The following is a 12,391-nucleotide window of genomic DNA, read 5'->3' on the forward strand; positions in this document are numbered from 1 at the left end:
GAAGCTATAATCCAGATAAATAGATTTGGTTATAAAAATGTCACATTTTGTGGAGATTCGTCTATTCTCTATCATTATCTGGAGTCTGCAACAAAACAACGATTTCCATCTCTGGGTGCCTTAGAAATCCAAGGATATTTGGATGATATTCTCGCTCTTACAAAAGGCAACCATTGCTTCCAATTTATTGGTAGACAAGCCAATATAATAGCTGATACTTTAGCTAGGGAAGCTAGAACAAAGAGTTTTTCTTATGTTATCTCTTGGGTTCAATAGATGTAACTCTAAACATTGTAAAATATTTTTATTCTAATGGAAAATTGGCCGAAAAAAAAAAAAAAACTTCTATAAATTAATGAACCCAATAAATCAATTAGATTTTTTTTGGTTCTAAAGTTAAATTTTCGGAATAATAAACATACATATATCGATAAACTGAATTATAGTATTAATTTATTAAAAAAAAGTTTTATTGTTGATAGATTCCCATTCCCTAATAAAAAGAGGACATAATAGAGCATTAAAAAAACTACGGGGGTCAAAACTACATAAATCCAAACCTATCTCGTAAAATTTCCCTAGTGGGTCTTGATGTCTGAGTCTGAGAGCATGTGAAGCCCAAACTAAACGAGTCAGAAGGTCTCTTTTGGGGTAAGCCGAGTCCGTCACGAACGTCTTCGTCTCCAGCGATTCCTCTCTCTCTCACGTATCTCTAAAACTCTCCGGTTTGTTTTCCGTTCATCTCATCGGAAATTTTCCCCGGAAACTTTCCCGATTCGTTTCTATACCTTTTACTCTCTCTCTCTATCTCTCTGTGATTTTGAATAGATTTGGTTCCGTATGATTAGGGTTTGAAGGGAGGTGATTGTGGTGGTGCCTTTTGTTGTTCGTTCGTGGTTTTGTATTTCACTGTAAGTTAGAAATTGGGCTCCAGTTGATTTTTTTCCTTAGGCTATTCTTCTTCAAATGTCAGAAGGTTCGAGACGGAGTAGGGTCACTATTACTCTAGGGCGTAGCGGTCAGGTACGTTTGAGGGTTTTTTTCAATTTTTTTTTGTTTGTTCATCTCACAGTTTGAGGAATGTGTTTAAAAACTCCCATTGATGTAATGTGAGAGAGGAGAAAAAGCTTGTAAAGGAGTTTGATTTGGTGCTTTTTTCGTGATGTTATCTGGCTTATGAGATGGATTTGGAAATCTGGAATTGTGTGTTGGTGTAGGATTAGTGGGTTGAGTTTGAGAAAACTGCTTACTTGGTGGTAATTTCTTTTTGCAGGTTGTGAATCGAGATGCAAGTGATATAGATGCTGGTTATGAGTTGCCTAGAGTTGGGACCAAGCGGTCTGCTAAAGAAAGATTAGGGAATCAGTTAGATAGTTCTCTTTACGGAGGAAGCGAAGAAGTGGTCAGTAAAAGGTGTTTACTTTTTCCCTCTTTATGTGTACCTGCTGCATATTGAATCTCAGGATCTTCTTGATTTTGTTATGTTGCTCTTATTGTTTTTGAAGTCTTGGGCTTTTTGTTTGTTTACGGGGTTGTGATTAATTGAGTATTTAGAACTCTGGAGGAACTAATGGGTTATATGCTTTTTTGCTTAAGTTATTAGGTTTGGAATTCTCTTGCTTGTTGCGGCAAAGGTGTTCACTAGATTAAAGTTTTTGCTCTTTCTTTGTTTATGCAGGCAAAGAGGGGAAGCAAGTTTAAGTGGAAATGGTATAGATGTGTGAATTACTGGATACACACTAGCATGTTTGCTGATTTCTGACCCACCACTCTTTGTTACTAAGATTTGCAGATCAGTCAAAATGATCTCCGATTCAAACTGCTGCAGAAAAACGCCCAGAGACAAGCTCAGAGCAATGAAGGTAGCACTATGGATCTTCGTGAAAAGCTCTCCAGGAGCGAGCAGCCTCCACGTAGCCTTGATACTCGACCACGTATGGCTGAGCCGAGGGATGTTCCTTTACCTTCATCAAGAACTGCTCGTGGTTCCTCTCAGATGATTTCATCAAGTAGTTCGTATGCTCCATGGGCCCTGGAAGATTTACGACAAAGGTCTCCAGAGAGATTTGTGGATACTTCCAGGGGCCCATCACCTCCAAGAAATGATGGACGTATGATTGGCATTCCAAGGGCTCCATCGCCCCCAAGAAATGCTGGAAGGATAATTGGCAGTCCAAGGGATAGATCACCTCCAAGAAATGCTGGAAGGATTGGCAGTCCAAGGGGTAGATCACCTCTACGAAATGCTGGAAGGATCGGTAGTCCGAGGGATAGATCACCTCCAAGAAATGCTGGAAGGATTGGTAGTCCAAGGTATAGATCACCTCCAAGAAATGCTGGAAGGATTGGCAGTCCAAGGGATAGATCACCTCCACGAAATGCTGGAAGGATTGGTAGTCCAAGGTATAGATCACCTCCACGAAATGCTAGAAGGATTGGCAGTCCAAGGGATAGATCACCTCCAAGAAATGCTGGAAGGAGAATTGACTCTCCAAGGGATCTATCATCACCGCCAAGGAGCACCAGAAGCTTCAGTAGTGCTTCTAGGGCTCTGTCCCCAGCTAGAAATGTGGGAAGCTACATGGGATCTTCTCTGGGGTTTTCCCCTCCTAGGAATCCTCGAAGCTACATGGGTTCTTCCAGGGGTTCTCCTCCACGTAGTAATATTGAAGATTTTCATGGACGAAGCAGGATGCTTGATGATGTGAGAGCGCCGTATCCTGTTAGAGGTGTACTAAATGGTCAAGCCCCAACAAGTGGTGCTCCTTTCGCGAGGCCAATGTTACCTCCTCCAGTCCCAAACCCACACCCGTTGCCTCCTTTGAGCCAGCTCCCTCCTTTTGGAAGTATGATGCAGAACAATCCCTTCTCTGTAAGATCTTTTATCTTCTTCTCAATTTGTGGATGAATTTTCTCTCTTTTTGCTCTTTCTAAACATTGTGTGAGTCCTTCGTATGTACCTTGTAATTCTTAGACCCATAAACCTTTGTGATCAGATAGACTTTTATGCCTATGCCTTGTTCTTATACATATGTTATAATATGTCATGTATATCTGCTTGGTGCTACAACAGGTGGAAGAGCCTCTAACAGTTGATAGCTTTCTAAACTCAATTGGACTTGGAAAATACTCCCTTGCCTTTAAGAGAGAGGAAGTAAGTGTGCCATTTTATTCTTATCTTAGAGCTTTGCCATTTTGGCTTTTTTTAGTTTATGGGTTTTGTACTACTTTTCATGTCCATTGAGATGATTAACTTGTTCTCTGAGCTCTGTTTGGTGGATAACAAACTTGACTAATATGATAACAGGTGGATATGACCACAATAAAACAGATGAAAGAAAGTGATCTAAAAGATCTCATCATACCAATGGTACTTTCTTTTTTGTGTCTTATTGATCTAAAACAATTGGGATTGATCTGTTCTTTTAGCAGATTTCATGAACTTGGTATCATTATATTGATGCAATGCAGGGTCCAAGGAAGAAGATCCTTCAGGCTATAGCGTCCCTTCCGACGCGGTAGCTAGGAACTTTCTGGCTGCTGCTCACTCTTTTTTGGTCTTGTTAGCCTCTATGGGGATCGAAACTATGATAATTTTTTGAGATCCAACCCGAAAACTTTTCTCTCCGGATGATGATTGTAGGCAGCGGAACTTTTCTTTTGTAATTCTTCTTCTCTGTTATGGATTTTTTCTTTTCTTTTTTGGTATTACAATATGTTAACCCAAGCAGCCTAATTGTGAAGTGCGATAGTGTTTTGGTGTATTCCAAACACTCTTTTGGTTGGTATATAAATAACTGAATCTCAGTTTATTTATGTTGACCTTTTTTTAGTCCAACTCCAGTGGTTCTCCTAGTATAATTAGTATTTACTAGACAATTAGGATATCATTTCGAGGCAAATTAACTAAATTCAGATAGCTTTTTACCAGCTTTCAAGAAAGCGCTAGGCGTTAACTAGGCGGTGATGCAACGTCTAGAACGCCTAATCGGAATTTAGACGATTTTAGGCGGTTTAGGCGTTTACATTATAAACTATTATATATCTGATATTATATACAAAATATATATAAAAATAATAAAAATATTAAATCAAAAACAGAAAAATAAATAAAAACATTATTTTAATACATTTTAAATAACATATTAAACATTTATAATTATGTTTATAGAAGTAAACTTTAAATATTTTAAATTTGTGCAATTAAAATTTTAAAAATACACTAAAATGACGATACTACAATTTTAGGCGGTCGAAGCGGTCGTCTAGGCGGTGCTATAGCATCTAGCGCCTAGACGGGGCGGAGGCGGACGCCTAGAACGCTTTTTCGAACAGTGCTTTTTACACGACGGCTCCTCCATTGAAACGGCCGTCGAGAAGGAACTGGAACAAAGTAAATATTTGGTTTGGGCTGTTATTGAGGTTTTAGCAGCTGAGCAGTGAAGATGCGACCTTAATTTTCTTATAGACGCATGAGACGAACAATGCAGATATGTGAAAGAGTGTGAACGAAGAAGAATAATTCTTTGATCTCGTTGAAAGATCAACTTTTGGTAAGGAATTAAACAGTTTACAGTTCTATTGGTGAAAGGTGAAACGACAGCGTAATATGGGAAAATGGATTTATATCTGTAGAATATAACAAAAGTGAAACGACAGCGTAAGAGTAAGAAGAAGTAAATGAGAGACAGAAACCCACATCGGGAAGCTGAGAGTTTGCTAGTAGTGATAGATGCATATAAAAGAAGGGGGCTTAGTCCATTGTTTATAAATCACGCAGCCATGTGGTGAGCACAAAGCGAACTATTCTTTCGCCTTTTACTAAAGAATACCGTGTGCTCTCCACGCTAAGTGGCATACGCCTATTTTTGGAGGGATCTGCCTACGGGTAGTCCCAACAGTTGTTTAGTTGAAATTTTTTGAGCTTAATAAATTACATCGAGCTCTACTGTCATAGTCGGAAATTACTAAAAAAGATTTTACGATTCTTGTGTTCTAATTATCGGCATATTTGTTGTCTGAGCATTTCCATATTTTATCGAATTCTCGACTAAAACATGCTTACTAATTTCTATAGTAAGCTCTTGAAGCTAAAATTAGTTGTTGTAATAGACATTTTTTATCTTCTATATTGACAAAATTTATTTGGAAATATATATATATATATATATATATATATAAGTTTGTTATTGCTTACATTTGTTAATTTACCTTTAGAAAGTTTTTGTGAATCATATCAATTGTCTTTATTATTTAAATCGTAATTATACAATAAACTACATAAATGCCACATTTTTAGTATGTATGATATAGTTAAAAACAAATATGACAATCTCAAATCCTAAACCATTTTCCTTTTCTTTTATTGTTCTTCATGAAAGCGAAAATATCTACCTAGAATATGTCAATAATCGTATAAAAAGAAATATATAATATATATCGTCAAAAAAAAAAATATATATATATATATATATGTATGGTATGTTGGACCAAATTTTTTTCGATCGAACGAATCATTCAGCTTCAATTTGTGTGTCATCTGAGATCAACAAAATTATTGACTATGGTCCAAAATTAAATTTATTTGTAAAGTATATTTTATTTAAAAACTCTCGCAAATGTGTGGGAGTCTGAAAAGAATACATGTTCGCTTCTAATACTCTAAAGATGGTACAAGTATCCATGTGGATATCGAATTGCTATGGTCCAAAATTGTTCTCCTTTCATGAATAAGTTATATGATGCAAGCAACCTTAATTTGGGAAGTGAGTTTTTAATCAATTTCAATCCAGAAAAATCCAAATCTTAGACTAAATGAAAGAACGATGACATTACAAAAAAACAAATATCTTTACTTATCATGCAAGATATCTACTAGCTATTAAGAAAACAATACTAAAATATATTAATTTACATATAATTAATATTTTATAATTGTGCAAAACATTCATTGCTATTGAAGTAAGGGACACATGGACGGTGGAAGGTAGAAAGAAGGGTCAGATGGCTAGTGTAGTGTATGAAAGGTACGTAGTGTTTGAATTCTGAAAATTAAATAGATAGAGTATGAAATTTTTGATATTTTCTGTGCATTTTGATTTAAAATAAATTAAGAAAATAATGTTGGCATTCTAGCTTTATTTTTTTTTACAGATTATGGCTTTCTAAACGTTTTATGAAATTACTGTGAAATTTTATTAAAACTATCTCTCTCGTTTTGATATTGTGGTGATTAATTTATCTCGTGTTGTTAGTTCGATTAATCTGTGTTGTGGTTGTGAATTTGTTCTTAATTTAGAAACATCAACAGAGAGAAATTGGTACAAACCTTCGGTAGTTTTGAAAATCTGTTTGATCTTCACATATTATATTTTTTAAAGGTAACAGAGAAAAAATTTTCACGATCTTCGTTGATGACTAGTGTACGAATTAGCAAATGCAATAACCTAATATAGACTATAATCCGTACGGTCTTGGCAAATACATAAATTAATGACATAAAATGATCTAAACAAAAATAGTAAACATAAACGCCTGTAAAAAAAATATTAAGAGAGCATGATAAAAAAAAAAAAAAAAAATAACTATACATGAATAAATGATATTAGTAATATACCTGTTTTGATATTACTAATATTTATTTATTTTATACTAGGCGACAAATCTTTTACTGCAGCCTTTTTATTTTACCAGTCTCACGAAACAAAAAAAAAGTGTTGGGCCTAAATTATTTTAGTCGGCCTTTTAGTCATTTTCATCTGATCTGAGAGACTCCTACCCAATGTCTTCTTCCTACTAAGACTGTTTTAGGGCATCGAACCAGAAACCCCCATTTCGTTGCCATTGCTCTGTTTCTGTAATCTGTGAAGTAGTAGTAAGTAGTACAGAGTCCTTAAAAGATGAGCTTAGTACTCAGATTCAGGCAACATTTATCTCAAACCTCCTCAAGATTATCACTTCTTTCTCGAATCGGCGCTAACCGGAGTTATGCCCAACCGGCGAAGATCGAAGACGAAGAAGAAGAAGAGTTCGATCAGAGAAAGCTCCCAACAGATTACGATCCAGCAACGTTTGATCCAACGGAGCACCGTAGTCCACCAACGGAGCGTGTGTTCAGACTCGTAGACGAGATCTCATCTCTTACGTTATCAGAAATCTCCGAGCTCGGTGCGATTATAATGAAGAAGAAAGGTATGACGGAGCTACCAACCGTCGCCGTTATGAAACCTGGAGCAGCTGGTGCTGGGATGGTGAGTCAAAGTGGTGGTGGTGGTGGTGGAGCGAGTGAGGAAGCTAAAGTGGAGAAGACAGTGTTTGAGATAAAGCTGGAGTCTTTTGAAGCGTCTGCTAAGATTAAGATTATAAAGGAGTTGAGGAGTTTTACTGATTTGGGTTTGAAAGAAGCTAAAGCATTGGTGGAGAAGACTCCTGCGATTTTGAAAGCTGGTTTGTCTAAAGAAGAAGGTGAGAAGATTGTTGAGAAGTTGAAAGCACTTGGTGCTAAAGTTGTTTTGGAGTGAATGAACAATCTTGTTTTCTCAAGGTCTGTGTTACTACAATCATCAAATCTGTTTCTCCTTTTGTTCCATTTTATGAGCTCTCAAGATACAAACTGATTAAGGGGCTTTTTATAAGGTCATCATAGGTTACACTTGCTTGTTCCTTTCTCATTGCTAAATTGGTTTTGTTGAGAGATGTATCGCAAAAATAATAGAAGTGTAGACTTTGTTTTTAGTGTGTTGTTTCATGGCTTTTGATCTTAACTCAGAATTCTTACTTTTGTTCATTTCTAATCAAAGCTTATTGCTTTGGCTAAGGCTTACATATGTATATGTATGGGCATTCTAAAACACACTTTGATGCAAAAGACTGAAAAACAAATGATTGGGATTGAGAATGCTTTTCTCGGTAGTTTTTAAGTTGTTTAGATGATAAGGAACAAACGTGAATCTCTATGTTTCTCTTTTACCCGTATCTTGCCTCACTTGATCATCTGCCTGTAAAGCGTGAATTTTTGTTAGAAGTTCTAAACCATAGAGGTGTGTAGTCAAGTTTGCTTGAGCATGAGTCTCCACCAACCTGATCACCCACTTTACTTCAATTGGAACTACAGCGATACATGCATGGTTTGGAATGCAGACATATGCTCTAGAATGTATGCAGTGTAAGTGTACTTCCCCTCAGGTGGCACACTACAAGTACGATCAGCATCCGCATTGATCCTTTGTTATGGCCAAAAAGAGCCCAAAAAAAATTCATATTGGTGTGAGATATGTGAATCAAAATTTGATGGTTCTACAAATTTGACGCTTGTGTAGTCATTCTTCATATCAACTGTTTCCTCGGAAAAGCTATCTACATGACGCCCAATCATATTTTCACATGGAATGGTAAAGAGATTAGACTGCTCGCAATGATGGTATAAAACGACCGGTTTGTGGTCACTGTGCTCTTTGTTGCGTAGAACCCTTGGTATTCAAGAGCCAAGATAGTTTTTTTTGCTCTTTCAAATGTATAAAATGTAACGGAAGGATGTAAAATGAGGGAGCAAAGAAAGGAGTAAAATAAGGAATGGGGTTCAAGACCTTTAAGTTTAAGCTATCTCTGAGTGTTCTTGTTTTCAAAACACTTTACCAAAAATGTTAAGAAATGAAGCAGTGTTGTTTTTCCTTTACCACAGGAGCCCCATGTCCTACCTTAAGAATTTTAAGGGGTTTCGAACAATTTGGCCTATACCCTCTTTTAGATCTTAAAGCAGGTGAAAACCCCTGGTTACCTGCTCTGTTTCAATATTCTACTGTCAGATAATGAAATGTACGCTCGTTGTTGTATCCCTAAGAAGAAGAACAAGAAAAATAATATATCCTCATGCAACGTTTTATACCCTATTCTTGTTCCTCTCTTGATCTTGTAACACTTTTATAAGAACAGAACGAGGGTGGCTTACTACTAAGCAGTTGACAAAGATTATCAAAACACAAAACTTGATCACTTGTGACGGATCATTCATCATTCGAGGTTGAAGCAACTTTTGCAGCATACTTGACTAAGACGCCAGTTAAGAGAGCCTTCTCCTTCACCTTTAACCTGTGAATCATAATTATCAAAATCAACCAGTTTAAGTAGAGATGTTACATTGGTCACTATTTTTTAGCAAAGATTGCTATAATGCATTTTTTTACCTCTTTGAAGATCCAGGAATTTCTATCTTTGCTCCCTTTTTAGCTTGCCCTTTCACAAGAATCTTTTTCTTCTTCTTTTTCTCCTTCTTCTTCCCTTCGTCTCTAGCGGGTTTTGCTTCTGATTTATCAAAGCCAGTTCCTCCACCAAAGAGTTTTTCTTTACCGAGAAGCTTCTGCTCCAGCATGCGGATTCTATCTACTCGAATTTCTTCTGAGGATGACATTGAACTGTTTAGAGGTTCAAGATTCTCTTCAAGAGAGTCTTCTTCATCATCCCTTTCGAATTCATCATCCGAGTGTGTTTCTACTACAGCTTCCTCGTATTGTTCATCATCCAAGCGTGTTTCTGCAACAGCTTCCTTCGATTTATTCGCTTGGAATGAAACTAAAGGTGTCTCTAACACCTCGTGTTCCCTAATCTCTCGCTTCACAACTTGTTTCTGCGACTTTAACTCGGTTTTCAAATCACGTCTCAGTTCCACAGGAGATTCTACACTACCAGAGATACGATTTGGTTTATCCTCTTCCACTTCCAGTTCATATACCTCTTCATCTGAATCATCAGATTCTTCCAATGAATCTACAAAAGCCTCCTCTTCTTCAACAACAACATCAGCAACAGAAACTTCTTCTAAACCAGAATACGGAAGTTTCTGCACCTTGAAGCCGTTATCAAAGTATACTTCCTTTGACACTGACTCGTCTGAAGAAAACTCCACAACCTGACATTTGATTTGCTTTATAACTTTTCCAAATGCTAAACTCTGTCCATTGAACTCTTTCACAAACCTAACATAAAAAAAAAACCAAACTTTTGCCTCAGTACCAAAGAGATAAAAAATGCAAATTTACAAACATCACAAAAGTGTCTCGTACCTGTTTGCATCAGTCTCAGTTTTGAAATCAAGATGAGCAAATCCTTTACAAACAGGATCCTTAGTCTTCTTATTCCCAGACACAGCTGGTGTAATACTCAAAACGCCACTTACTTCTTTAAACGCAACCTTAAGATCTCTATGAACATTCTTCTTCTTAGGAAGATTAGTCACACGAACACGAAACCCAACTTGAGTCTCTTCTCCAGTTCCTATTTCAACACAACACCTACATAAGATTCCAAACTACACAACTAAGAGTGGTAAACAAAAAAAAAGAAGAAGTTGAAACCTTTGATGAGAGTATCATCACGCTTAAGCTGATGTGACTTGAGAGGATCGTTCTTAAGCTTATTGAGATTAGAAGCTTGAGCTTTCCAACTTTGCTCAATTTCGTCGAGCAACTTATCTTCAATTGAAGTTTCGTACTTTTTACCTGATCCAAACCCACGAGGCTTTCTCTCTAACCATTTCTTCATCTTATCCATTGGCAAAAACTCTCCTTCGTCTTCATCTTCATCTTTATCTCCATCGTCTTCTTCATCGAATTCATCCCAATCTTCATCATCCTCATCATCTTCTAACTCCATACGACCGAAATCGCCAATTCCACGCTTGTTTACAGCGAATGAACAAAACCCATTACTCCTTTTCACAACGAGTGCTCTAAAACTCTGGCGAATTCGAATTGAGATATACGTAGACGTTGTGAACGCATATGAAGAAGACGAAGAAGCGAAGGAACACGGTGACCTTAAACGAGAATGGAGCAAAACGGAATTACAGAGTGAAGCTCCGTTCATGCTTTTGTGTGTTTCGTTATCTTCTTCTTCTTCTTCGTCTCTCGCCGGAGAAGAAAGAAACAGCGTACTACTCCTGGCAAACAAAGCGTCGTCAAGAAAGCCCATTAATGGGCCTGTTGTGCCCTTATTAAAAGCCCATTAATTTGGAATACGGTCCACTAGGCCCATAACGTTGTTTCGGTACTCAATCATATACTCTCTGACTCTCTGTCATAACTTGATGTAATAACACTATAAATGTTGTGTTTGCTTGCTTACATTTAGCATGCCTGACCATGGGAATCGTATATAATGGATTCTATTGAAAGATGTATGAATATAAGTGAGACAACATCTTTCAAAGGCCCCAGGTTTTTTTTTTTTTTTCTCACTTTTGATTTGTTCTAATGCTGATTTGATTAGCCGTGACAAATCAAAGGACCCCAGGTCGATACATGGATGGAAGTTGTGAGAATTTCTCAGGAAGAAAAAGAAAAAAAGACAGAAAAAAAGCTGAAGATAATAAGAATTAAAAGTAAAATTAAAGTTTAAAAAAACAGAGCAGAAAATACAAAAAAATGCTAGCTGTGTGTAGACCCTATAGGAGGGATGGGGATTAAGCTTTGTATATATTTACATGTCTATTTTGTAAATGGACCATTCTTGATTTGAAGTCATTAGATCTATCTCAATGCATGGGACCAATTCTTCATACATGTTGGTCCGTTACGCATGTGTTGTGGTTTTCTTTACGTATCTCATACGGTTGTGTTGTGTACATGTTTGTACACTAACTCCATAAAAATACTTGCAGATTGCACCCATTTAATTTCTAAGTTTATGACTTCAGATTTTTATGTTTAAATGTATATGTCGTCTTAGGATTTGGTCTTAATTAAATATTATCACCAACCAATAATCAATCTAATACTTTACTAGTATAAGGTATAAGCCATAATGAGATACTATAACATATTTATTATATCAATGAAACATATCAGAACTATATGTTATTATATAGTCAAACATGCGCAATACTTTTTCATTTAATAGGCGCCCTATCATTGTTAGTTTTTGTCTTCATAAATAATTTATGTTAGGTTTGAGTTGAGTTGGCCTACACTATTGAGTTTTAAAGTCAGTCAATATAGTCAAATACAATATAGTTTTTTCTGGTTGCTATTTCTATCATCTTTAGGAAGTTCAGTAAAACTTTATACAACTTTAAGGATATAAACGTGTTTATATAATGTCACTTATATACTATATAGATTGTGAAAGTTGAAACCACGATACATTTTATAACTTAGGAAATGAATTGTAGAGTTTTCATTAAAGAATAGACTCAGTCTATCAAGCCGCCAGAGTAGTAAATTAATCTCGAGTAAAGATAGTAGAACTCTATATAAGATTAGACCAAACTAAAAGAGCTTAGTGGGTAGTTAGATAAGCAGCAACTTAGGCACTACGACAATGATAATAGCTATACAAGGCTTTTGAGTGTACTGTGTACATAAATAAATACTACATTTGCAAGTATGTGGATATATAA

The 12,391-nt window shown here is 36.4% G+C and overlaps 3 protein-coding genes across 3 annotated transcripts; 2 read left to right on the top strand and 1 right to left on the bottom strand.

Annotated features, from left to right (window-relative positions):
* On the top strand, nt 582-3,816 carry LOC104788109 (serine/arginine repetitive matrix protein 1). The gene is made up of 8 exons (XM_010513794.2): nt 582-725; nt 849-1,023; nt 1,274-1,413; nt 1,679-1,710; nt 1,785-2,872; nt 3,074-3,154; nt 3,308-3,370; nt 3,472-3,816. Exons 2-8 carry the CDS (start codon nt 967-969, stop codon nt 3,520-3,522), a joined length of 1,512 nt encoding a protein of 503 aa, XP_010512096.1. The 5' UTR covers nt 582-725; nt 849-966; the 3' UTR covers nt 3,523-3,816.
* On the top strand, nt 6,776-7,786 carry LOC104788110 (50S ribosomal protein L7/L12). The gene has a single exon (XM_010513795.2). The coding sequence runs from the start codon at nt 6,900-6,902 to the stop codon at nt 7,518-7,520; it is 621 nt and encodes a 206-aa protein (XP_010512097.1). The 5' UTR covers nt 6,776-6,899; the 3' UTR covers nt 7,521-7,786.
* On the bottom strand, nt 8,806-10,980 carry LOC104788111 (ESF1 homolog). The gene is made up of 4 exons (XM_010513796.2): nt 10,350-10,980; nt 10,059-10,269; nt 9,183-9,971; nt 8,806-9,087 (listed from the first exon to the last, which is right to left on the bottom strand). The coding sequence occupies exons 1-4, from the start codon at nt 10,963-10,965 to the stop codon at nt 9,003-9,005; spliced, it is 1,701 nt and encodes a 566-aa protein (XP_010512098.1). The 5' UTR covers nt 10,966-10,980; the 3' UTR covers nt 8,806-9,002.

Source organism: Camelina sativa, chromosome 5 (genome assembly GCF_000633955.1).
Source record: "Camelina sativa cultivar DH55 chromosome 5, Cs, whole genome shotgun sequence".
In the NCBI taxonomy this organism is placed as follows: domain Eukaryota; kingdom Viridiplantae; phylum Streptophyta; class Magnoliopsida; order Brassicales; family Brassicaceae; genus Camelina; species Camelina sativa.